Genomic DNA, 26,163 nt, shown 5'->3' with positions numbered 1-26,163 from the left:
GTGCCAAGGCCAATTTTGTTTAAAGCTAGTTTGGTCACTTTCCTCCCACTGAATAAATGTAATCAAGTCAAAGGTTGGTTCTTTCTGAGTTTGTCAGAGATTATGCTTTAACAAAACATGAATTTATCTTGAGGCTTTTTAACATTTTTGCCTGGGGTGCTAAGACATTTGTTTGCATGTGTAGACATTGCTTTGATTTAAAAAAAATCAGTGCAATACAAATAACCCAAAAGATTTGTTTTTAAAAAGATTCAACACAATTAACACAAGATGAATCGCTGGTCAAGATGGATGTTTTTTTTTGTTTGTTTGTTTGTTTGTTTGGTGGTGCAGAAAGAGCCAGATTGCGATCAGTGCTCATTTCATGCAATCTCAGTCTGGCCTGCACTTGCTGTGGAGGCTCTATTCATCTTCCATTTTGTTTGCTGCCACCCGCCCATAAACCAAGTGACTCAAGTTAGTTAGAGGCAGTCAGTTGCTGCCTCTATCCAAAAACCACGCTGTGTGCTACTGGTCCCTTCAGCATGTCTATTGTCTGTATACTACAGAGGAAGTGCACCTGGTTATGCCCTCACTGCCCGTCTCCATCTGTGCTCACCAGAGAGAAGTTGCAAGCAAAATTAAGACAGAAAGTAAGACCTTGTTATATGACAGAATAACAACCGCTTTGTCCCGAACAGAATGAGCCATCGTTGGGGAAACTGCAGATTTCATTTCTGTAAAGAGAATAGATAATCTTGTGTTGGCAGGGAAACAATGTGATTAATAATGCTTTGTGTTGTTTTTCGGGAAATGGGTGCGCTCTAACAGAGCAAGCCCGGGGTGTCTCTGCTAAATATTACAACAGTGCAAATTATTCTGTCAACAAATACAGATTGCCATTTGTCGCAGCTCATTAAGGTGCGTTGTTTGCGCTGTCCGTTCATGGCAGATCTGAAGGGAGTCGTGTCTGCAAAGAACGACATCCGGGTGGAGATTGTGCACAAAGACCACAACGCGGCACGGGAAAATGAAGAACACAACTCCATGAAACAGCTGATGGTGAGTGTGAGTGTCACAGCATACTTACTTTACACTTCTTTCTTTTTTTTTTTTTTCTGTTTGCAAAAATAAGTTGTCAGCTTTTTTTTTTTTTTCCTTTTGTTTTGCATCTGCATGTCCTTTCAGGGCCGACAACTAAATAATGAATGAACGCTACAGCAGGTTGTGCTGTTTTCCGTGGAATAAATTATTTCATGAGTAATGGACGTGGAAAAAAGGCATCTAGACTGAACGTGTGTTTTAGTCCGGGGAATGATTTTTTTTTCATTGTGTACCGTCGGTTGCATGAAAGGAGCAAACCACAGTCGACATACAACGGTGCATACTATGTGATCCTTTCAGAGATTTCCTATCTACATGTCTTATTGGCTCACAGAAGAGTACTTCTTCTTTTGAGCTTTAACTTTGGTCGTCTTGCTGTTAGTTTTTAATGTTTTCGAGTTGCTTTGCAGACTGCATTAATGTGAGCGCAGAGAATTGAACTCAGCTACCTCACATAGCTGCATTTTGTAAAGATAAATAAAAGATATTCATGGATGAATTATTAATACCGCCTGGCAGCCCTGAGTGAAGGTGAAGCATGTTTGACTGATATTAAAAAAGAAGAACAAGTGATAAAAGTTAAACCAGTTCGCTTCAGAACATTTTTTTTTTCTTTTACTGTGAGCGCAGGAGCCTCGGAAACGGCTCCGTTTCTTAATATACTTTACTTGATGTCTGTGTAGGTTGAACGAGGAGAGTTCCAGCAGGAATCTGTTCTGAAGCAGCTGGAGGTGTTACAAGAGGAGGAGAAGGAGTATCAGCACATTAAGGTACGGCTCATGATCAATGGCGGCACGAATGCGAGAACCTGGGAGAACAATAGGGAAAAGAAGGTGGTGGGAGAGAAAATTCCTTGGGGGCAAATGAAGGGCTTCAGTTCTGGAACTAAAATAACTAAAAGAGCAATAATTCTTCTCCTACATTGATTTAAAAGTATAAAGGGCTTGGCAAAGGGCTTGGGTATTTATCAACAGCATGTATTTTTTTTAATTATTATTATTCTGAATACTCTCAATTTTATTTTCAATCCTCTCAATTTTTGCTTATCAGTTTTACTGGATCAAGTTTTTGAATTTATGCTTTTTTTGAAAAAAAAAAATAGTTGTCTTTCTTTGTTAGTTCTTTTCAAAAAGTAGCTTCAAAAGTTTACAAATTCAAAACTGATTACATAGCTAACATGCACCATAACCCACTGTTAGCAGTCAGGTTGCGGTGTTCCTCTCAATCTAATCTACTTGGCCGGCTCCACTATGAGACAGATTTCAATCTCAGCGACACTAAATAGGCAGTGGCAGAATCACAGCAAGTGAGGAAAACAAAATATGACTCACAACTCAGAACTCAGGTTGAGCCCTTCTGGCGGCAGCTAAAAAGAAAACAGAGTGATAAATTTAGAAACTTGATGTACGAATCACTGACCTCTGGTGCCTCACCCAGTTTTTGATCAGTGACACCCACTGTATGCCAGGTAGATCCATCTTTTAATATCTTTTACTCTGCTTCCTTATCTTTCTGCCATTTCTATTCAGCTTGGTTTTAAATATACATTAAAAAAAAAATAATAAAATGCTACAGCAGTCACATCCAATCCAATCAAATGTTTCATATGATCCTTTACAATGCAAAACAGCGTATTGTTCATAAATTTTACATTCATGCTTTGAAATTCCTATGTCTCTTGAAAGTGATATAACCCCTCAGAAGGTGCTTAGCAGTCGTCATGCTCACACATTTGTTTAAATGAAACACATCAGTTGATTTCAGCATGTGTTTTTCTTTTGATACACATTTTGGTCAGAAGGACAGAAAATGACATGAGATGTCATACACACGTTTTACTGAGTTTTGTCTCACCAGAAACCTTTCAGAGCCAAATTTGTCCACTTCTGAACATGTTGGTGTCACTATTGGCTGGGGTCTTTGTCATTGACAGATGGCAACACATACAGAGACTGAAGTGTTGAGGAATTGATGGAAGTTCTCATTGTGGATAGTAAATATTTTTCTAACCTCAGTCTCTTTCCCTTTAACAAATTTAACCTGCCAAATCTATTAACTGGACCCTTAATAAATGTATAACACTATGCAACTCAAGATAAAGTTGCCAATAATGGAAATAAGTTCAAAGTTAATTAAAGAAGTTCAATCTGCTCCTACTTTATGAATAATCTTTATATAAGTTATGTAAGTTGCATAAATCTCCACCCTCGCAACATTGACTGTGATATGAATAGAAAGGTATACAGACAAAAGTGAGCTTATCTAGTTTCGAAGCTTTCATCTATTGTTCCATTTTCCAACAAGACAGTATGTCTTGTGAGTCTTTGTCATGAATTCTTTTGTGAATCCTGAACTCCGGTGGAATTAAACCGTGCCTAAATACACGTTGGAGAGACTCTGTTTCTCAGCTTGTCAGAGGAGCTAGTTAAATATTTTTTTATTAAAAAAAACCTTGTCTTGTATTTATTTGCTAATTAAAACAGTATGTTAAATTAAATAAAAATAATATTAGCCATTGTCGCGTGTGCAGACAATTGTAGTCAACCACAGTCATAAAAAAACGACACAAAATACTTTGTGGTATTCTGATTTAGTAATCAGAATACTAAATCAGAATAGCATTCTATTCTGATTTAGAATAGAACACTATTCTAAATCAGAATAGTATGACGGGGCGCGTCATCACGACTTTACACAAGTGTGTCTTTACCTCCGCGGCAGAGGTTTCGCCGAACCCCTGAGACCGACTCATCGAACCTCTGGGGTCGAACGAACCCAGGTTAAGAACCACTGTGTTAGACAATGTTTTCTTTCAGCCAGAGGAAAGCCCAATGCAATTTATTTTTTTTACTTTAGGTGTTACAGGTAATAGATGTAGATAGTCAGCACAGCTCACTCTCTTTCTCTGGCCTGGTCATCGTCATATCGAACCCATTACAGTCGCAGCAGTGCAGGCCAGGTCGGACATACTAAGATCTACATGCAGGTGGCGTGCTATTTGTATTCTAAAAACAAAACCTCTGAAACTTATCCCATCAGAAACTAAAAGGTGTTGCTGCAGACATCCTAATCATATAAGTGGTTCTGCCATGTTTTCTTTCCACGGATATCTTTCTGGTGGATGCTGACATCTCTGAAGTAAGGATGTACGCCTGCTGGCTTGAAGATGTCCTTGTCCTGTTGATCTCTTTTTGATGCTAAAGAATCCGTCTGCACGCTGTACTCTGGAGAATGTTTGCAGCTGCCCGACAGTGTGGAAAATTCTCTTTTCAGCTTTCAGCATTTAGCCTGACAGCAAAAGTTGTCTATAGGTGAGCATTGACCTAGTACGTGTGGGCGGGGGTCTTCTTTTTCAATGGCCCATTACAGGCATGGGGTAGAGTGATGTGTTTGGCAATGCAAATAAGTCATGCACTCTTTTGATCTTATTGGCTGAAACCAATAACAAATATTGTGTAAATAACCAATAAAGCCAATAAATCCAGCATGTTAATCAACTGCGAGTTTCAACCACACCTGGAAACAGATCAGATTTACTCTGTTAAGAAGCTAAATTTGAACACAAAGTTTTCAATTTTAAAATATACAAATTGCTATATAAAGCATGGAGGGTTTTTTTTCTTAATGACTTCAACTACAATATTTAGCAAAAAAAAAAGCAGTGATCTTCAGTTCTGCTCTAGCAACTTCTTACTGGTTTTTGTTGCGATGTGTTACCTATTTTCCCACAACATACTGAGTCCACAGTTTTTCCCAACTGTTATATTGAACAATTATAGTGTAATGACAATTACATTTAAAAATACAAAGTGGGCCTCTGCTTCAATGTTTTAATAGTCTTTGGATGTCCAGTTCATGTGAGTACAGCAAAGTTGTTTTTGAAAAACTTGGTTGCATGTGAGTGAAAGGTGCAAAAAGAAAATCTCCATTTTGCAAATCATTATTTGTGTCAACATTTTAATACAATGACTACTTGATGTTAAATGGTTATTCCTGAAGATGTGCAATTGTTTTCACTCTAGATTGCATTAACACATAACTTTTAACCCCATTCCTGTGACATATGATCAGCAAGGGTAGCCAGAAGGTTCATCTCCAATAAGAGTAAACTAATTTAAAACTAAGAAAATAGCATTGTAGCTTGAAAGAAAGAAAATGTATTCATGTTACATCATTTTTTCGAAATGATAGTTTCTCAGACTGGGTACATTAAACACTTCCTATTTTGCTACATATATTTTTGAGTATTGGACTTTATGAAGTCGTTCAGATGTCTGAATGCTGCAAGTAAGCTATTGTCTGTCTGTACCGGCTCTTCACTATTCCACTAGAATATATGATACACGTCTATAACTCCATCACAACACAGACGTTGAACGTGCAGATTATGACAGAGAAGGAAAATACTAAAAGTTTCTTTTTGTTCCTTTTTATGAACAAATGTTAAAAATAAAGCGACTCACACAGAAACAAACAGGTCAACTATATTTAGAGAAGAGGCAATCAACGAGAAAACCTTCTGCTGCTTTTAAAGAGATTCTGACATTTCATTAGTCGGTTGTTTTCAAGAATGTCCTAAACCTACATGTGATGTAGGGTGGCATCCATTAACGCCGCACGTTGTCTCTTGAATCTTTTATGGAGAGACAAATTCCACTGTGTTCGCTTTTGCTTTTGTCCATTTGCTGGCTGCTACGGGCTCCCTGAAGTGTGCTTCTGTTGTGTTTGCCTGCTTACCTGCTGCTGCCTCGGGGGCCAGATTTTTTGATCCTCCTTAATGACAGCGTGCATGAGGCGAGAGCAGACCGAGCAAGAGATAAAGGCCAGGCGCAAACAATCTCCCTGTCTGCTGTCAGATAATGACAAGCATAACGAGGATCCTCTCAGGTTGTCTCTCCCATTATGAGCTGCGCTTCTTTTGGGATTCGAAGCCACACTCGCCGTGCTTGACATTCACATCCATTCATAGGAGAACATTAAAAAAAGCACACATGCCCCTGGCTGGACCCTTAGAAAACAACACAATGCAGACAAACAAGTGGCACAGCTGTAACCACAGAAGCAGTTCCGACGCTGACATGGAATTACAGACACTGTGACCCATTAAGGTCTAATTAAAGCTGGTATGCATGTGAACTTTGCAGTGACACAGATGCCACACTGAGCATTGAGCCAAGGCTTAATTAGTGAGGAACGTGGATTCAAGGACAGAGTAGTAGCACACCAAACCTTCACACCAAGTTTCATCTGCACTTTCTTTGACACACGAAGCAAGCTGTTACTTTGTGTTGTTTGGTTAGAGACAGTTTGGCCTTAGCTACTCTCCTGCTTTGGCTTCCAGTATGTAAAAAAAAAAAAAAAAAAAAGCAGTTATGATATTATTTTGTTTTAATTACTCTCAAAAAATATATTTTGTCTAATTTTTTTTAGGTGTGGTTAGGCTAGGAGAAAAGAGGAATTCCACTACTTTTACAAAACTTGTGTATTTTACTAGCCTGATTAAAATTCAGCTGCTTGTTCTAATCTGTGCTTCATACAGAGGAAAGTGGAAATTGTGTGTGCTGTAAATAAGCCTGTGGGAAGTAGGGTCACAACATCTTTGCCAGCAATAAAATGCCTTAAATATTGCTCTTGTCTCAACTTTTATTGCTCAGTATTTGCAAGTCTGGCCAACATGGACTGATTGGCTTTATTCACTTCCTCCGCTGCCATTGCCAAACTAAAACCACAGGGAGTCTACAACTCTAAAACAGCACAGAAAATTGTCATTATTGTTCGCAACTCTTCCTTCTGTTCACTATTTGATGAAATGCATCTTGATCAATCGAGCTCAATGGGACAAATCCCAGACGGATCGCTGAAGGGAGATGATAATCAAGTGGAAATAAATGGTCTTCTACCTTCAATGACACGAAGATGATTGAAAAGTTCATTTATTTCAGCACTTCGGTTTATTAAGTGAAACACATTGCCGCCATATAGAATGCTTTTACAGAAGCCGATGTTTTCAAGCCTTTATTTCTGTTGATTATAATTTTCCACTCACAACTAATAAAACCATTAGAATATATCAGACCAATAAAAAAAATATTTTTATACAGAAACTCAGGCTTGATGAAAAGTACGTTCAATACCTTCTTAAAACAGTTGTTGTTTTCAAAGATGCTTTTCATCTGAAACATTCTAATTTATTGAATATAACTGTATGACGACTGAAACTGAACATTTAAGCAAACAAACTGTTCTCTCAACTGTCATCTGTATTATCTTTATTGTCTTCCCCAGGACCCTACAAATGGCTATTACAGTGTCAACACCTTCAAAGAGCACCACACGCCGACCATGACGGGGAATCAGACCGCCGAGGTGAGGAACTCCACCAACACTGGCACCCTTGGCAAGCAGCGAGTGCCAACAGGCATGTCCTTCACCAACATCTACTCCACGCTGGGGGCAGGCCCCAACCGCCTGTACGACTATGGCCAGCGCTTTGTGCTTGGCATGGGCAGCAGCTCCATCGAGCTCTGCGAGCGGGAGTTCCAGCGTGGCTCACTCAGCGACTCCAGCTCTTTCATTGACACGCAGTGCGACAGCAGCATCAGCAGCTACAGCAAGCCGGACGGCTACGTGCAGTTTGATAAAGACAGCAAGGCGTCCGCCTCTTCCTCCTCCCACTACTCCCAGTCGTCCTCACAGAACTCGGACCTCACCCGACCCCTCCAGAAGCGGATGCAGACCCACGTCTGACCGCTAGAGAGGGAGGGTGTTTGGATGAGGAGCAACGAGCAGACAGGATTGTAAAACTGTTAAAGATTCCACCTGCAGGATCCCCTGAAGTATCAGTGTTTGTAAAAATTTCCTATGGGACGTCCAAACGACGACTGGGCTTGATGGAACTTGTGACCTGCTTAGACATCAAAATGTCCCCAAAAAATGAATCAAGAAGCCTTATATTTCCTTCATGCTTAAATCATCAATCCTCTCTCCCTTTTTTTTTTTTTTTGACCCAAAATACAGATGTGCCACTGAGAGCTTATTTGCCAACACAGACACTACAAGTTTGGAATTTAACTTGCAATACTTGGTTTCTACATTCAGATTGTTAAGGAATCAGAGAGCATGATTTCAAAGGCTTTGTGTGACAATCAGCTCTGCTGGCATGGACCAAATTTGCTTTCTTAAGACTGTGACACAGAGAAAAAGTGAGCATTCAGCGCAGCACTCTGCACAAACTGCCAGACAATGAAACAAAGCCAACGTCCTGCTGCCCTCTTGTAGTTTAAAGCACAACAGTGAATGTGCATGTTATTTTCTGTCTGTTCAATTTATAACTTGCAACACTTCCTCCTTACCCGTTCACACTGTGTGCTAAGGTTAAGTTGTTGCAGGCGGAGAACTTTAAAACAAACGCCTATTTCCCCCTCTTTTTCTATATCTGAGCTTCACAAGAAGTAGAGCTAAGATCTCAGTTGAAATCTCTGAGTCATGCTTTGACTTTGACGCTGCGATAAAACAACATCAGTGTCCACACATGACTGTAATTTCTTTTCAAGCATCTAATTTTTTGACTCATTTTCCACATAGCGCAGAAATATACACAAGCGCCTCTTAATGTCTATATCTGTTTTGCCTTGAGGGTCTGTTTGAACTGGGTCATTGCTAACTTACAAAGTGAGATAGGCAAACACTGTCAGCTGTCCAGCTTATGCGGAGCTGCGTCCAATATTATGTTTTGATACCAAATCTAGTTCCAAGACACATAAAAGAGGAAAGCTCACAAGCTACAACTTGCATTGCATTTGTCAGTTTTTTTTGTCTTCTTCTAAATCTAAAGGTCATCAACGACGCCGATAAATAAAAAGTAAACATCATGTTCTAGCTACTTGTGTGAATATCCCATTAGTATTGTCAGTATCACTGTTGACAATGGGGCTTAGTGCATCCTGACTGTATACCTACTAGTGATTGTGCTGGTCGAACATGACAAACAGATAGAGACGGTTTTATTTATCTTTTCTGTTTTTATGTTGGCTATGAAGACGGTGGTGGAAAGCTAATGCCTGTTCTTTTCTGTGCGTGACATATATTAGGTTTTGTTCAGTACCCATTTGCTGATGCCGTACTCAGCCTTTAGTCAATTAAACACTAACTTTTATTCCATAATACTTCTTGTAATCGTAATTGTTCTTTTTAGGGGGCTTTATGGGAAAATCCAGACTATTGTCCAGAGAGTTTTTTTAAAGTACCAAACACTACGAATTCAAATAGGTGATAAGCCAAAGCTAATGATTAGATCCATTTCTTTCTAACCAGAACCAACAGTGATTCTTTGTTTTGACTGCGTTTTTAAAGCAGATGTAGAAAGAAGACATCATGCACTGTAGCTTCCAAAAATGTTTACACCACTTTACCAATTATGTGTTGTTGTTTTTTTACAACTATTGGCTTTAATGTATTTTATTGGGATTTCATGTGATAGGCCATCACATAGTAAAACTGAATATGAAGCAGAACGAAAAGGATGTTTGTATTTTTGGTATCTGTCTTCCCATCAATTCTGATCAGCTTCCGTCATATTTTCCTGTCGTATTCAGGGCAATATGCAGTGTTTGTTTTCCTTTACACATAAAGTATAAAGGCCACAAAATTAAGCTTTCGCTTCATCTTGGCAGACTCTTCCTCTGCATGGCTAGTGGGAAATTGCAAAATGGACTTCTTATTGCCTTTTATGTTTTCACCCTTCCACACAGACCAAATTTGTAGAGTGCATGACTAACGATAGTCCTGTTGACATACTCTTAATTGAGCTGCTCCTTCAACATTACCTCATGCTCGCTTCTCTGATTAATGCTGTCATTGCTTGGCTTGTTAGCTGGAAAGCCCTACTCATTCTATTTCTGGATGGTGAAATGGACAATGGTGTTCAAGACTTTCAAAGCTTGTGATATTGCTTTAGAACCTATCACTGCTTGAATACATTCCCCAATTTGACCACGGACAAGTTCGCTGTGTTTCTTGGACTTGATGATGGTGAGGCCTTCACAGAACAGCAACTAAATCACACATAGTTGAAGTATATTTAATAAGTAGGGGCCTTCTGATTGGAATTGATTGCACGTTATTTTATTTAGGGAATACTTTACAGTTACATACTGATGTGTGCTGGTCTATGATATAGAAGCCCAATGAAATGTAGCAAAGGTAGTTTTTCATAATGCGACGAAAAGTTCAACGGGTAAGAATAGTTTTTTGTGAGGCACTGTGTATTGTGTAGTACATCATATATGATACCAACATATAACCCTTCATGTTTTCCTGCATTTCAGAGGTTTACTCTGGTTTTACCTTGGAATTACATTTGCTTTAATTATCTCAATATTTTGAGAGATAAACTCCTTGGAATCCTGGAACGACAAATACTATCATAAAGCTGGAACACTTTGGCTGATTATATTTTCTTTAAAATTACATAAAAAAATACACCACAGAGCATAGATGGATTTCAGAATGTCCTATCTAATTCAGTAGTTTTTGTTTTACTTAGTTTGCACTGCTGGAGGCAGTTCACTGGGAGGATCCTGTGGGAGCTTGAAACTTCCAGTTCATGAATCACCAAGCTCTGTATTTGAACAGAAGTAAGTTGTTGTTGTAAGCACTTTACATATGATCATATTCAAGGTACTTGAATGGGGTTTTTTCACTTGAGAGGCAGCGGTTTGGACTAATTTTACAAATGGATTGGTGCCCATTGTACAGCTTAAGACAAAAAGCTCTGTTTCAATGCTGATAATCCTGCTTGGTACTTAGCAGACTGTATATAAATCTGTAATACTGTCTTTCTCTGTATATATTTATATATATTTTTTTTCTTTTTCCTGGTTTTCATTTCTTTTTCTCAGATTTCTCAACAGCACATTAGCTGTAGAGACAAACAAACATATGGTGTCAAAATTATACAGAGAGACAATAATGTTCTTTTTGTTTTCTTTCCAAAAATTTCATGAAGCCTGCCTATTTTTCACAAATTACTCTGACAGCTTGCAGGAGCTGCTTTCTCTTTCCGAAAGATCTCACCGGGAGAACCAACACTGCACACACGAGGCTCTGAGATGAGCTTAGCCAGGGACAGCTTTAAAGTGAGAAGCAGTAAGAGGTTATTATTCTGTCAGCCGATGGGAAAGATGCCCAGATGCTTAGCAATATATTGCATTCAGCACCGTGATGACTGTCAAGAATGTCTGTCATTTCTTTTTTTTTTTTTTTTTGCTATAAAGTTTTCTTAGTTTTTATGAGTGCAAGATAGTTTTTTTTATTAGTAGTAATTGGATTTAACAGGGTTCCTAAACAGAATGAAGAAAATATTGATTTTATGATTTTCCAGGTTTGGACCGGTATGAAACAATGAAACAGACATTATTCCCATCTCCTTTACCTACATGTTTCCATCCATCCATCTATCCATCCATCCATCCATCCATCCATCCATCCATCCATCCATTATCCAGGTTCCAAATTAGAAATCTATTCAGTACATCCATAGTGAACATTTTCTAAATTTCAAAAATTGGCAAATATTTATGTAAAACCTCAGGAAATTCAAGTCTGTAAAAGTATGACATTTTGACCACAACAATGTATAGGAACACTAAACTACAGTAACTGAATTAAACTACACACTGTATCTTTCTTGGCACGCGTGGCTTTAGTCTATATTATCTGTACATATTATGAATTCTTTTGTAACACTCCTTTACAAAAGTTATCAGAGCCCAGATTTTTAGCAACCTTCAGCTTGTGAACAGGAAAACTTTGCCATCCTCTATGAACTGCAGCTTCTGTACTGATCCAAGCTCAATACATTTTTCCAGTCCAACGAATCTCCTGCACTGCAAACAGATAAATATTTGATTGGCCTGGCTCCTGTCTCGTTCCCCCCTGAATGATGGGCATAACGGCTATGGCGGGCGTAGAAGTACTACAGGATTTGAGTGCCATGTTGGTCCCTGGGAACCGAAGTCCATGTTGGAAAACCTGTGCCCCGTTCACCTGTGGTCAGCTCACTGGCTGGTGCTGCCTGTTTGCCTGGCTGCGAGCGGCAGACCGATGCCAGGGCATAACAGATGATTACACACAGAGACCCAGAACAATTACAAGAGGTTGCTGCCCTTTTGTGATAAAACAAGACACACCTCTTAGAGTGTAGGATGCAGGATAGTCCTTTATTCAGGTATGCTAAGGACAAGTCTCTAACAACTCTTTTTAAGGTTGAAGCCTGAGCTCATTAGCAGGGCAAAATGTTGACGGCACCACCAGTTTTGCTCAGTCTGAATAAACTAGACACAATGCAAAAAGAAACACAGAGCATTCCAGTGGTCAATATCTTGCCATTGATTGCAAACCGAATCCCATCATCTATGCTCTCCCCTTGTGTATGATAGTTGTTAATATCTATGGCAAAGCCCATTAAAGCAGGTGCCATTTGAGACATTGAACTGATCTTCATAAACCTTTTATAACTTGTAAATGCTTTCTGTCTTTTTCTCTCTGTTTTTCCTTTCTTACCAATCAATTCCTTGTTAGTACTGTGACAAAATACAGGCATAAGATGAACGCTAAAATAGTATCTTCAGTTAATCCTCGAGTTTTTGTTTTAGCCTTCAGATCACTTCCATAATGATTTGGGTTTAGGTTGAAAACTGAAAAGAATTACATTAAAAAAAAGCATCTGAAAGTCAGTTGTTCCTGTTCTCTGTGATTGGCTGAGTTGTTTTCTTCTCCTGGTGACGGCAAGAGGTTTCACTGGTAACATGACACAAGGTCAGATAAAGTAAATATGGTCATGGTAAAAAGACAGCAGGACCTCTGTCAGTTCTAAGGTTGTGGCTTGAGACCTGGTTTGAGCCAGGTTCTGAAAGAATTGCCATGTGTTGTTTATTAAACAAAAATGAAGACAAAATATGAAGGCGAAAAGCTATGTACCCAACGTCTGTACTTAATACATAAAACCCTGTAACTTATAGGGGGTGTACTTTCTTTTTACCATGAACATTCCATAGAGCAGTGGGGGCTTCAAATGGATGACATGGCTTACCTCCCAGGGTGTCAGGGTATTTGAGGGCAGCTTTGCTGATCAAAATTAAACAGTTATGTCCATTGAACAGCAGATATCTTCTTAAGTTTGCATTGCATGTTCAACCAATGCTGCAACCAACTGAGGTCTATTTGAAATTTGGTCTATTTGATTAGCTCTTGTTCAAAGCTTTTAAATGGCTGGACTTTAAAGAGAGGGATGTATGAAAACTTTTCTCCAATCTTGAAAACACAAGAAAGACCTGAGGGGGATTGTGAATGGCACAGAAGGACGAACTTGTCCATTCAACCAAGAACCACTGCTGCTTTAGAGGGTCATTTTAAAAATGTTATAAATAGTAACAATGCACATACAGCAACTTGATGACGAGAAGACAAGGTGTAAATTCTTTCGGGTCAACCATTATTTTAGGCAGTGGCTGTCATCCATCTGTAAAGAGAAAAAAAAAACAGTTGTATTTTAACAGTACTGGTCTGTGAATCTATGATGCTTTTGCTCTGTATATTTGGAAAATTAAACTGATGTTTGAGTTTGTGTTTATTCTCTCTGGTCTCTGTCATTTGGGATGTCACTGGTGGATTTTGCAACACAAATAGATCAGTTTCCCAGAACTGAAACACAACATTTATCGGAATTGAGGATTATAGCCATCAAACTTCCCCAAAAAGAATTTAGTAGGAAGTGATTTAGCCAGTGTTAGAATATAGTTCAGGCTTTTTGTTTGTTTGTTTTTGTTTGCTTATGCTTTCCAGGCTAGAGCTATGTACTGTGAAAACTGTTAAATTATACATTGTTTAGGAGAAAATGTGAATCCTTAACAGGCACCACAGAGAAGACAGCAAAGTGCTTTATAGCTTTATGGCAATGCACAGCAGAAAGACAAAAACAAAAATATATACTGCTGAACCCAGTAAAGGCTCTATTTCTTAAATACAAAGGCAAGAAATGCATGCCCTCTAGCACTTGACCTGCAAAATTGTGTCATTTTTTTCTTCTACTTTTTCTTTGTTTTTCTTGTATAGTCACTATCATAACAACATATTGTGCAGGGTGGCCAAAAGAAAACAACAAAGATGACAAACAGACTCTGAAAGAGCTGTCGTAAATACAACAAACCCCAAAAGCACGGTCCAAACATAAGTCTTACAAGATGAGTCATCCTTCAAATGAACATATAAGCAGGGCTTTGTGATATGCCCTAAATTATACATAGATAGGTTGAATATTGTGGAACACAATACCTATAATGCAGCTAAAAATTTTTGCTCAAATTCTGACCTTCATTTCAACTGCAAAAACAAGTTTTGAAGCCGTTTTTTTCCACATAGTTGGTGCTGTGTTCTGACATTTCCATGACTTCACACAGTTGAAGCGCCGCTCACCAGCAGAGACACTCAAACGAGAAATTCAGTGTCACGACACTGAGCAAATACCTATTTAAGAGCTCTATCAACATTTTAAATCTACTTTTGGTAAGTTTGTGTTAATTTTTTCTATGAAATTGAGGGAATTCTAGACATTAATCTTTGTTTTTAGTATGATGAATGTGCTTACCTGTGAGGTATGGAAATAAAAAATAAAAACAAAAATTAGAATTTTCCAAGGCCCCTTCACTGCTCATTGAAGTTAGGTGCTATTGAATTTCACACTGGGTTGCCACATGCATTGTACCATCCTATGGGAATCTTTTAGTTTTACCTGAGTGCTTTTTGATGTTAGCTGTGTTTCAGTTAAGCACACAATTGTGCAAATTGAAATTACGAAAAAAAATCTGGTTAATGGAAACAAGCCAATTTAGAAAAAAACTTCCATTTTTCATTAAAACATTTTTTTGTGCCAGGATGAGGGAGGGGCCAGTCATATTGAGATGTATTTCACAGAACTGCAATGGAAACACTTTTTTGCATCACACAAGTCACGATATCAACAGCTGGATGTTATTGCTGGTGAAATCCACGCAGAAGATGACAGAAAATAGTAGGAGGATGATTGTTTTTTGGGGGATTTTTTTGAGAAACGAGCAGCTGGCTCCACCAGAGCCATACACAGCATTGCACATTTCATAAAAAGCTGTGTGTCATTCAAATATGTTGCTGTAAAATTGCAGACTACAATTTCTCCAAAGGACTGCTTTCCCATCCACTCCCAACTAGCTTGACACTCCAAATCCTGAGTAAGTCGCCAACGTCTTCTCTGATGGCTGATAGAAGATGAGCCCCAGCACCATGGCTGAATTATGGATATATCTCAGGTAACTGTTTACATTCATTGCTGCCATGCTTTTAATTTATGTATTACGTGAAATAACTTATTCACGCATGATTTTAATTTCTTTTGTTATTTAATGGAAACACCGCAATTGTGATACTGTAATTTTTAAACTGCACAAAATCCACTTTATTTTGTTTATTGTTGTGTGTTAAAAAGGCAATTGTTCTATTGAGGTATGAAAAGTAAGTCATGCCTCAACAGAAGGTATGAGTTCTACACAATGACACAATGTGCATTGCCAATATTAAACATTAATGTTAACATAGGCTATCCTAACAGTCTTCATTGGGCCTTATTGCCAAAAATGTGATTAAATGAAGGTATCGTTGTTCTTGTACATTTCTTGTTGCTTTGCACCAGGAAGTAGCATTTAAAATCCTGAACATAAAGTATTGTAATTCCTGCCATGTCATCCCATGCCATGCCACCTTCTTGTTGTTTCCCAGAGTTCAAGATTTCTTCACTTATCAAATAATTCATTGACATATATCATATTTCTACTATTGATAAGAGAATCAGTACTAATAAAATTCACATTAACTACAGAAATTCAAAATTATCCTTGTCGAAACAAATCTGAAATGGTTGGCCATCTAACTGAACACGAGCACAAAAGTAGCAAAATTGAAAGACTATTGGAAAGCCTCCAGAGCTGTTGATCAATGGGATAGCAAAAGATTAAAATAATGTGAGGCTCTCTTTGGAAGAAAAAGAAAGAGGCAAAACAAGAATGACTCAAAACTCATGATTGATATGATATGATATGATATGATATGATATGATATGAGACCAATATGATATGATTTAGCAGCACTAAAAATTCAAGATGAAGGAAAAGTATGCACTATTTCTTCCAAACTGTAGCACACTTTAGAATCACATTAAAGCACATTTTGCATGAAATCAGACTCCCCCAGCCACCTTTTGCTTTACCTAGAATATTCTGTAGGAACAACAAAGGCACCTTGATCAGTTTTTCAAAATGTTCCTGTTTGTTTTGAGGTCCCCTCCCAGCCCCCCAACAGCAGTTGGTAAAAGCAGAAACATGGGTGTTTATTCACTTCCCCTTTCTGTTGCTTCTTAGGGCAGTCAGCAGATTTCCATTATTACATTTACATGAAGACCTTTAATCCATTGATGGCACCATCCCAGTCTAACGCCTGACTAAATGTACTCACACAAACACTGTAGCTCTCCTCAAGTGCTGGCTCCAGTCCTACAGAACTGAAACTTAAAAGCGATTTGAATTCCCTCATGCATATAGTCAATACAATGCTAGGGCAATTAGTCTTAGCTGGATTAATCTACTTGCAGTCAGCAGCAGAGAGATGTGGCAGTCTAGTCAGAGTCAGAAACAATTCTCTGATTTGTAAACACAGCATGGCCTCGGAGAGAAAAACTAAGCCAACTACTAAGCACACAAAGAACGGTCTGTGCCAGCATAAGGTAGCCTCAAAGCAAGTGATACAGCCAGTTTAGCCTCAATATTAGGAATCCATTTGCCAGCAACATGATTTCCCTGGAAAAACTTCCAAAAGAAAAATTAAAAAGAATGACTGTGTTTTCCAAACATTACACAAATCATGCCATTTGCAATGGATTTAACTAATGACCGAGCTCCAACTCATTACTGAACTGATTCGGCCCAGACATTTGCCTACATTATCACTTTAAACACTCTCTTGGAACTAGTTCCTGGAAGGCACTAATTATTCAATCTCTCTGTTGCTGACAATACAGCGAGATCGTGGATCTCCCTGTGGCTTTCATCTCCTCTAACAGATCCAAGTTGGAAATAAAAATTGCCACATAACTTATTGTCTTTCTTTTCCAGTGAGCACCTCCAACAATTTACTCTGCCGTGAACTGCCGTGTTAAATAATCCCATTTAAAAACTAATAAAACAAGAGTAGTGAAAATATGGTGCGAACGGCAGATTAACCGTTGGTGTACCAAGATGTGTTACAAAAAAATGTCCAGTGGTTGGCGTTTACTAGTGTGAAGGAAAATGTGAAACAGCAGATGCATGAATGGAATGTCAAAACCATTGCTAAAATCCTTTCAACAAAGAAACATGTTTTTCTTGTCATTATTTTGTTAGGTGTCAGGCGGCATTCACATTCAGAAAATTGTTGTGTTTTCTCTCTGCACACACAGCCTGATTAGATTGTCAGTCAAACGTGTTTATAGTACCAGCAATGTAAACCATATGGTTTAATAGCAAGCAGAAAAGAGGAGCTGACTGACATGTTGAAGCAAATTTCCATGCTGCTGCTCTCTTGATGTAATTGTCAATGAAATTCCTTCTTTATAGTAATTTGTTTTTTCTAAGGACAGGTGTTCTGGCAGAAAACTCACTCAGCCAACATGTGTCTTACAGCGTAACGTGGGATGTCAAAGAAGACAGAGGAAGCAAGTTTATAATGCACACCACTAATTGCACGTGTAAGCAAACTACTCAGCTTTTATCCTTGTCTCCAGAAAATATAGTGTTGAGCATAATATGAAACAGTGGCTCCAGATACCTTCCTTTCAATATCTTTTGCTGAAAAAATGTTGATTTTTTAAATAATAAGTTGGTTGTTTTGTCACATAACCTCTCTCTCATGATCATGCCTCCTTCTTAAGGTTGAAGATTTGAAGTAACTCAGATGGGGCTGTAGAGTCATCAAGTCATACTTCTTTCTTCTTTAGATGCTTCTGGCCAACTTTGCATTATTATGTAAATAACGACATTTTAATGCAAAGTTGGCACTTTTAATAATGGACTTTCAATGCAACTTTTAGAGCAACCTTACATTAAAAGTGTCATTATTTACCAAATGACACTTAATGACAACTGTTGTGAACATTCATAATGACTCCTTCATGTTCATGACGGGTGTTATGTCATGTTTATGACAGTGTAATGCAAGTCTTATGCACACCCCGTCAAATAAAGTGTTACCTAAAATATTTAAACAAGACGCTTTATCTTAAATCTTTACCTGTTTACATAGCTTGGGTCAAGTATGGTGACGTGTGTCGTTAATGGCTTCAGACAGCCAGTCATCTAGGACTTCAGCTACGACAGTGCAGCTGCTGAGAAGAATTTCAGTGGGCAAGATTGAGGACATGATTTGTTACTGGCCAACACAAAATGAGGGGAAAAAAAACAGATCAGTGAGAAAATAGCCCTCCCTAAACCTGATCAGCTATCTGGGGATGTTAACAAAAGGCTGCTCATTTACGTTACTGTGCAATATTTCCACCACTCCCAGCATTGGCTGTCAACAGTTATGACTAGGAAGATGCACAGACAAAAGTGAGCTTTTGTGATTTGCCGTTAGACGCTACTTGCAGTTTTAATTTGTATTTCTTCCACATCCAAATGCAGGTAAGAGAGAGACAGTCTCATGATAAGCATTAGTGCTTTATATAATACTAACATCCAAGACAGAAAGTCATAGAAGATACACGAATCATGAAGAAGAGGATTCTGCTGGTATTAAAAGAAACAAACCAGCTTATGACTTTTACATTGGCAAACACTTTGAACAGAAGAAGCACATCAGCTGTGCCACCTGCTGGGATAAACAGACAAATGCATTTCGAGAAAATCCACAGATTTGTTCTGACACCTTCACTTGACACAATGTGCATTGCCAATATTAAACATTAATGGTAACATAGGCTATCCTAACAGGACACGAAATAAATCCCACTAAATCAAGAACTAAGGATAAACACTAAAATAAATACGTAAACAAATACAAAATATAGAAATATCTTAGAATCACATTTGGAAGGCTCGAGTAGCAAACAAAACACAAAGACCAATAGATAATGGCATGTATCTACAGCAACATATTGATAAAGGAAACATTGCAGCATGCCTACAAAAGGTTGCCTGACAACTAGCGATCATGATGAGAATTAATGCACATGAGTATCTTATTGGAAGTTGAAGTTAAAGCAGAGGAGGTGAAAGAGTAAAGTTGATTAAAAGTTTTAGCTGTGTTGTTCCTAAAAGAACATTTTGTAAGCACATCTCTTTGCCTAAGTGAGTTTATAGAAATTCAAAGGTAACACAAAAATGGTCAAACAGGGAGCCTGGAAATATGTGATGATCAAGTCCAGTGTGTGTGTGTCTTTGATTTTCTTTTGCCTGCTTACCATGTTGAGTCAAACCTGAGTTTTGTAGTTGGCCTGTCACACATTTTTTGTCTCAATTTTGTGTGCAAGAGGCTCATAATCCAAGCTTCCAGTAATCTTATTGCCAGCGAAAGGTAGAGAACCAATGTAAATGGTAATTTACTATTCTGTCTTAAAAGATAAATAAATTGATTTAACCAAGATTGTGTCAGTCTGTCTGAAATATAACAGAGTGGCTGTCCCTGTTATAAAGATATATTACCAAATACACTCTACACAGTGAAACCTTTCAGTAAGCAGCAGAATGTAGCCCAGTGCAGAAACAACTTTGCAATAGCTTCATGCACTATGCATTCTTTTTAACAAAAAACTGCCTCTGCATGCTTATATTTATAACACGTTGAAATGTATTATACATCTCCAGCAATCAGCCAGCATTTCTAAGGAAATCTTTATTTGTGTTAACAAATGTAGAGTTCCATTTATATAAAATAATTTGTCCATAAATCTGCCTCTGAACTCAGTTTGAGTTGGGATTACAATGCAATGTTAATATGAAAGGAGTCCATTATGAAAATCTGTAGGATCCAGAGTTCAAAGAAAATATCAACATCTGGGCATATTTTGAATGGGTGTCCTGGTAAATCTGTCAAAGCCAACAGATTTGCAACGTTTTTAGCATACATGCATTTGAGCATACGTGCAGCCCTTAGATTTCTTCACTGCATAATTGAAACAAACTAGGAAGCCTTCTTTTCTGAATCAGATGTCCTGTCCTGTTAGCACTGCATGCGTGAAGACTAACTGATACATATCTGAAAACACTGCAAACTATGTTCTTTTCCCAGACAGATTTCATTTTAATAAATGCATAAATTACAACCTCTGTGTAACTGGATGAAACGGCTCCTTCTGTCTAGCTTGCAAAGAAAAACCTGCATTCTAAAAACCTATTTTAAGCCAGCCAATTTCATTTTTTTACTTTCCCAGGCTAAGCAACAGAATTCTTTGTTCACTGAGTTTAAGTTTGCAAGACAAACATTCATTTAAAAAAAAAAAAAAGTTTCTTCTGTCAATAGATTTTTGTTCTTGGATTTTGTCCTTGTTTGTAGCTTTTCTTCTTTTCTCTTTCTCTCCTGAAAGTTTCTTTAGCAGATGCTTAACATGGAGCACAAACGCTTATAAAGAGCAGTGCCCTGTTGGGTCAGGGGTAAATAAAATAGAAAAACTCCTGGCCTTGTGAGAGGGCTAAAAATCAACTGCGGTGGCACTGTGTGTGTGGGGGTTCTTTTTTTTTTTTCTTCTGAAGGAATGCGCATTTAAAGTTGGTTAAGAAAAATAAATCCCCTCTCCTGATTACAAGCTGACTGCCGAGTCAATCCCAGGGAGCATCTTAAATGAATTATTGATCCTATGACCTTTCTCTGTGTTGAGGCTTGCTGATGTTTGTTTCGGCTGTGTAGACTAGAATCACACCAAAAGCAGTTTGAACAAACATCTTTTTAGCTCAGGCTGTGGCACATTTTGACTATAGTTTTGTGTTTTATTTTAATAGCTGACATACAGTGCTGTAGGAAAGGTATGCCCCATCTCCGCTTTGGTTTTTTTCACAATTAAATAATCGAGATCATCAAAAATTGTCAATATAAAATAAAGATTATTTAAGTAAATGTAGTTCTCAAATTTTGATTTTATTTCTTGAAACTAAAAAGGACAATGAACCCGAACAGGTATGATATAGAAATTTAATTGCCTCTGATGGTAAGTCAATCTTCAAATGTGTTTGTGGTTTGACCACATTTTTTGCTCAGTTTCAGGTACGATTACCATCTAAGGTATGAAGAAATCATCTAAAAAAAAAAAAAAAAAAAGAACATCAGAACAAAGTCAAACAAATTCAATGATGAATGAGAAACAAAGTTTCAAAAACCAGTTCCAAGACTTTTGGACACCAATAAAAACAGTAACAGTCATTTCTCCACTGACGGAGAAAATGAGAAATTGAGGTGAACATTCTCAGCATTGGCTGCCCAACCAGAATTACTTCAAGAGTGCGCCAATAACTCATCAAGGAAGTCAAAAGGAAACTAAAAAGAGCACAAAAGCTTTTAAAGGCTCCAGTTGGTTCAGCTAACATTGGTATTAATGATTCAAAATTAGGAAAGATCCTGCACAAAAACACCATCCTTGAGAGACTTCTCAATGACGCAAAGCCTTTTTGCACATTTGGCCAAAAGTTTAAATTAAAATGTTGATGATCCCTTGCATTTTGAAGACTGACCAGAAAAAAAAATATATAAGAAGTAACATGTTCCACCATTTTAGTGTAAGACTTTGTACTTATCTGGTTAAGTCACCTGCAGTGGTGAAGAAAGTACTCAAAACATTTACTTAAGTAAAAGTACAAATACACAGTCAAAAATGTACTTAAGTAAAAGTCAAAGTACCACATTAACATTTTACTTAAGTAAAAGTAAAAAAGTCCTGGCTTTTAAAAATACTTAAGTATTAAAAGTAAAAGTACTCGCTGAATGCATCACCTAATCGCTAATATCATTAAGTGTGCCGATCGTATTTAATTTTAATACATCAGAAATGTGCCATTTTAATCAACACTACCACAGATTAAACATGTTCTTATTGTCTTTATTCTCTGTAACAGTTTAGACTTGGATATGTGATTCTATGAATCATAATTTCAGGGATGGAAACATTTTGTCTCCTGTCCTAACATAACATGAACTTCATTAGTCACATTTATTTAGAAAGAAATCCAACTGAAAGGGGATGTAAAGAAGGTGTGGGGGGGTGGAGGACATGCAACCAAGGAGCCATGTAGCAGAGTTGTAGTCAAGACCACCGAACCCAAGACCAGCACCCCGCGCTAAATGACACAATAACATTAAGTTTACCTATCAAAATTGGTTTTCAGATTGATCTGAAAGATCCACATTCCCATAAAAACACCTAGATATTAAATACTTAAGAGCTGAAATGAATTTAACCAGTATCAATTAAAACTCACTTCATTCTGTTTTGCTTTCATCGCTGTGCTACAATCCGAAGAGGTCTCCTGCTATTCCTAGAAAAATAACGCCCTGGGCGGTTGCCCATATTGCCCATGTCAGAACCACAACTGAAACATCGCAATTAACGGTAAATAACGTTCAACTATGAACACTGTCCAACGGCACAACAAGTAACCAAGCAGAAGGAGCACCGTGACTGTTTTCACCCTCCCACTGCGATGTTTGCCACCATGACAGGAGACGAAATCAATCAATGAGCAATGAGCATGCTCTGTGTTCATACGTTCAACTTTTACTTATTCAGCGATTAAATAAATGTCTATATATATATATATATATAGCTACCGCAGTGTACACAAGAACAAAGAACGGCTCTAAGTGAAGCTTCAGTCCTTAGGACTTAGTAAAGATCCGTCCAGAAGAATCGGATCGTTCCTGAATGTCATATCACTATATCACAGACTTTGGTCACAGCGTTGTCCCATATTTGCGACACCTCAGTCAACACCTCCACACAATAATTCAGCGCATGAGTGACTTTTTTTCATCAGATGCAACATGTCTCAGTACAGCTAACTTTGCTAGCACAGATCTTATCTTTCTTTAAGCTTTCCTTCCAAGTGACGCTAAAAGTTGGACGAAGTCCCACCGTCTGTGAAAGCGAAGCGCTGCTGATTTTACATGTCGCCATATCTTATGATTTATGCAGCGCTATTATATTATAGACAAACATCTCCTCCTGCTCAGAGGAAACCACTGCGCATGTCTGGAGCTCCGCGTGCGAGTAAAGGTGGAGCCGATGGGTGACAACAGACACTAAGTCACGTTATTGCTCTGATTTTACGGCGCCACCTTAAGTCCCTGAACTTCACATTTTAAAGGAAAAAAAGAGAAACGCGACTTGGATGTAACGAGTAACGCGGCAGTTTTGTAGAAATGTAGTGAAGTAGAAAGTGCAATATGCAATACACTTCTCCAGGTCTTCATAGCGCGTCCTGCCCGTCTCCTGCCCGATCTTTAGGGGTTCATAGTAACTGCATGGAGTTTGCATGTTCTCCCCATGCATGCGTGGGTTCTCTCCGGGTACTCCGGCTTCCCTCAAAAGTCCAAAAGCATGACTGTTAGGCACCTGATGATCCTACCCATGGGATCACTAATCACATCATTAATCACGTGTTTAGGAGCTGTTTCAGACCAGCCACAGCCACAGAAGCAGCCACCAGTATTCAGACGCGAGGTCGGAAACTTCTCCACTACACTTTTGAAAATGCAATATGCAATACACTTCTCCAGGACTTCATAGCGCGTCCTGTCCGTCTCCTGCCCGATCTCTAGGGGTTCATAGTAACTGCATGGAGTTTGCATGTTCTCCCCATGCATGCGTGGGTTCTCTCCGGGTACTCCGGCTTCCCCCAAAAGTCCAAAAGCATGACTGTTAGGCACCTATCCTACCCATGGGATCACTAATCACATCATTAATCACGTGTTTTGGAGCTGCTTCAGACCAGCCACAGAAGCAGCCACCAGTATTCAGACGCGAGGTCAGAAACTTCTCCACTACACTTTTGAAAATGCAATATGCAATACACTTCTCCAGGACTTCATAGCGAGTCCTGTCGCTCTCCTGCCCGATCTCCAGGGGTTCATAGTAACTGCATGGAGTTTGCATGTTCTCCCCATGCATGCGTGGGTTCTCTCCGGGTACTCCGGCTTCCTCCCAAAGTCCAAAAGCATGACTGTTAGGCACCTGACGATCCTACCCATGGGATCTATGACTAATCACATAATTAGTGATGTGATTAGTAATCACATCACTATATATATATATATATATATATATATATATATATATATATATATACACACACAAAAAAGCACAGTGTATGTGCTTTTTTGAGCACATACACTGCTCAAAAAAATAAAGGGAACACTTAAACAACACAATATAACTCCAAGTAAATCAAACTTCTGTGAAATCAAACTGTCCACTTAGGAAGCAACACTGATTGACCACGGGGACCCTCGTCGGCTTCAGTCCTTAGGACTTAGTAAAGATCCGTCCAGAAGAATCGGATCGTTCCTGAATGTTATATCACTATATTGCAGACTTTGGTCACAGCGTTGTCCCATATATGCGACACCTCAGTCAACACCTCCACACAATAATTCAGCGCATGAGTGACAACTTTTTTCATCAGATGCAACATGTGTCTCTGAACAGCTAGCTTTGCTAGCATCACGTCCACAGATCTTACCTTTCTTTAAGCTTTCCTTCCAAGTGACGCTAAAAGTTGTACGAAGTCCCACCGTCTGTGAAAGCGAAGCGCTGCTATTTTACATGTCGCCATATCTTATGATTTATGCAGCTATTATCAATTAAACAAACATCTCCTGCCGCTCAGAGGAAACCACTGCGCATGTCTGGAGCTCCGCGTGCGAGTAAAGGTGGAGCCGATGGGTGACAACAGACACTAAGTCACGTTATTGCTTGGATTTTACGGCGCCACCTTAAACCCCTGAACTTCACATTTTAACGGAAAAAAGCGCAACGAGACTTGGATGTAACGAGTAACGCGACAGTTTTGTAGAAATGTAGTGAAGTAGAAAGTACAGATACTTACTGTAAAATGTAGTGGAGTAAAAGTAGAAAGTCCCCATTATTAAATCTACTTAAGTAAAGTACAGATACACGAAAACTCTACTTAAGTACAGTAACGTTACTTCCCACCACTGGTGGTGAGTTATATATTAATGATGTAAACCTATGTTTAAGTTTGTGTCCTTAGAATATTGCAATATTAAGTATTGACGTTTTGTTTGTCTTTTTTTTTTTTACGTTATTTACAGTTTAACCGGCATGTCCGCGTAAAGCACTCGGCAATAAAAAGAACAGTTACAACATCAACGGCTACCTTATGTTCTTCGTAACACTATACGACACGGACGTGGCTGACCCAGAAGATGTCGCCTCTTATTTCAGCAGTATATCTCTACCTTCTGTCACGGGAGAGGATCGTGCCTTCTTAGATGCTGCTATCACTCCGGAGGAAGTTTGGGCTGAAATTAAATCTATGCCAAACAGAAAATGTCCTGGACCCAACGGGTTTCCGTTGGAATTTTTTAAGTCATTTTGGCCTGAGATTCAACCAATATTCATGCCCGCTGTTGATGACATTTTGAGAAATGGCATCCCCCCCCTCATGGAGACACTCCTCCATTAGTTGGCTTTTAAAAGAAGGTAAAAGTCCCCTGCGTTGTTCCTCCTTTAGACCTATTAGTTTACTTAATGTCGGATTATAAAATTGTGGCAAAAGTATTAGCCCGGAGATTGGAAAACATCCTCCCTAAAATAAAAAACCCAGATCAGGCGGAGTTTATAAAGATGAGATATGGCACAGACAATATACGACGCGTTCTTAATGTTGTTCAGTACCTTAATACTCACAAAGAGCCAACAGTAATTGTTTCCCTCAATGCCGAGAAGGCTTTTGACCGTGTTGAATGGCCTTTTCTTTTTCAGGTGTTATATAAATTTGGTCTGGGCCTAAATTTGAT

At 38.6% G+C, this 26,163-nt stretch overlaps 1 protein-coding gene and 1 long non-coding RNA gene across 16 annotated transcripts in view; one reads left to right on the top strand and one right to left on the bottom strand.

The window, feature by feature from the left end:
* kirrel3b (kirre like nephrin family adhesion molecule 3b) overlaps positions 1 to 13,710 on the top strand; it is a 225,514-nt gene extending 211,804 nt beyond the window's left edge. For 7 of the 15 annotated variants that reach the window (XM_081614154.1, XM_017308241.2, XM_008425956.3 and 4 more), the window contains 4 exons: positions 549 to 632; positions 932 to 1,047; positions 1,767 to 1,853; positions 7,369 to 13,710. In XM_081614154.1, the coding sequence (XP_081470280.1) occupies positions 549 to 632; positions 932 to 1,047; positions 1,767 to 1,853; positions 7,369 to 7,830 (749 nt within the window). In that variant the 3' untranslated portion in view covers positions 7,831 to 13,710. The remainder of the gene's footprint in view (positions 1 to 548; positions 633 to 931; positions 1,048 to 1,766; positions 1,854 to 7,368) is intronic. The other 8 variants (XM_017308239.2, XM_081614155.1, XM_081614157.1 and 5 more) reach the window with 3 other exon arrangements.
* Positions 1 to 25,889, bottom strand: part of LOC145554461 (uncharacterized) — a 32,574-nt gene extending 6,685 nt beyond the window's left edge. Inside the window, exon 1 of the long non-coding RNA XR_014090417.1 lies at positions 25,603 to 25,889. This is a non-coding gene — a long non-coding RNA (uncharacterized LOC145554461). The remainder of the gene's footprint in view (positions 1 to 25,602) is intronic.
* Between the last annotated feature and the right edge of the window lie 274 nt (positions 25,890 to 26,163).

Source organism: Poecilia reticulata, chromosome 13, assembly GCF_904066995.2.
Source record: "Poecilia reticulata chromosome 13, P_reticulata-male-v2, whole genome shotgun sequence".
NCBI classification, from domain to species: Eukaryota; Metazoa; Chordata; class Actinopteri; order Cyprinodontiformes; family Poeciliidae; genus Poecilia; species Poecilia reticulata.
This window is presented reverse-complemented; position numbering and strand designations above follow the sequence as displayed.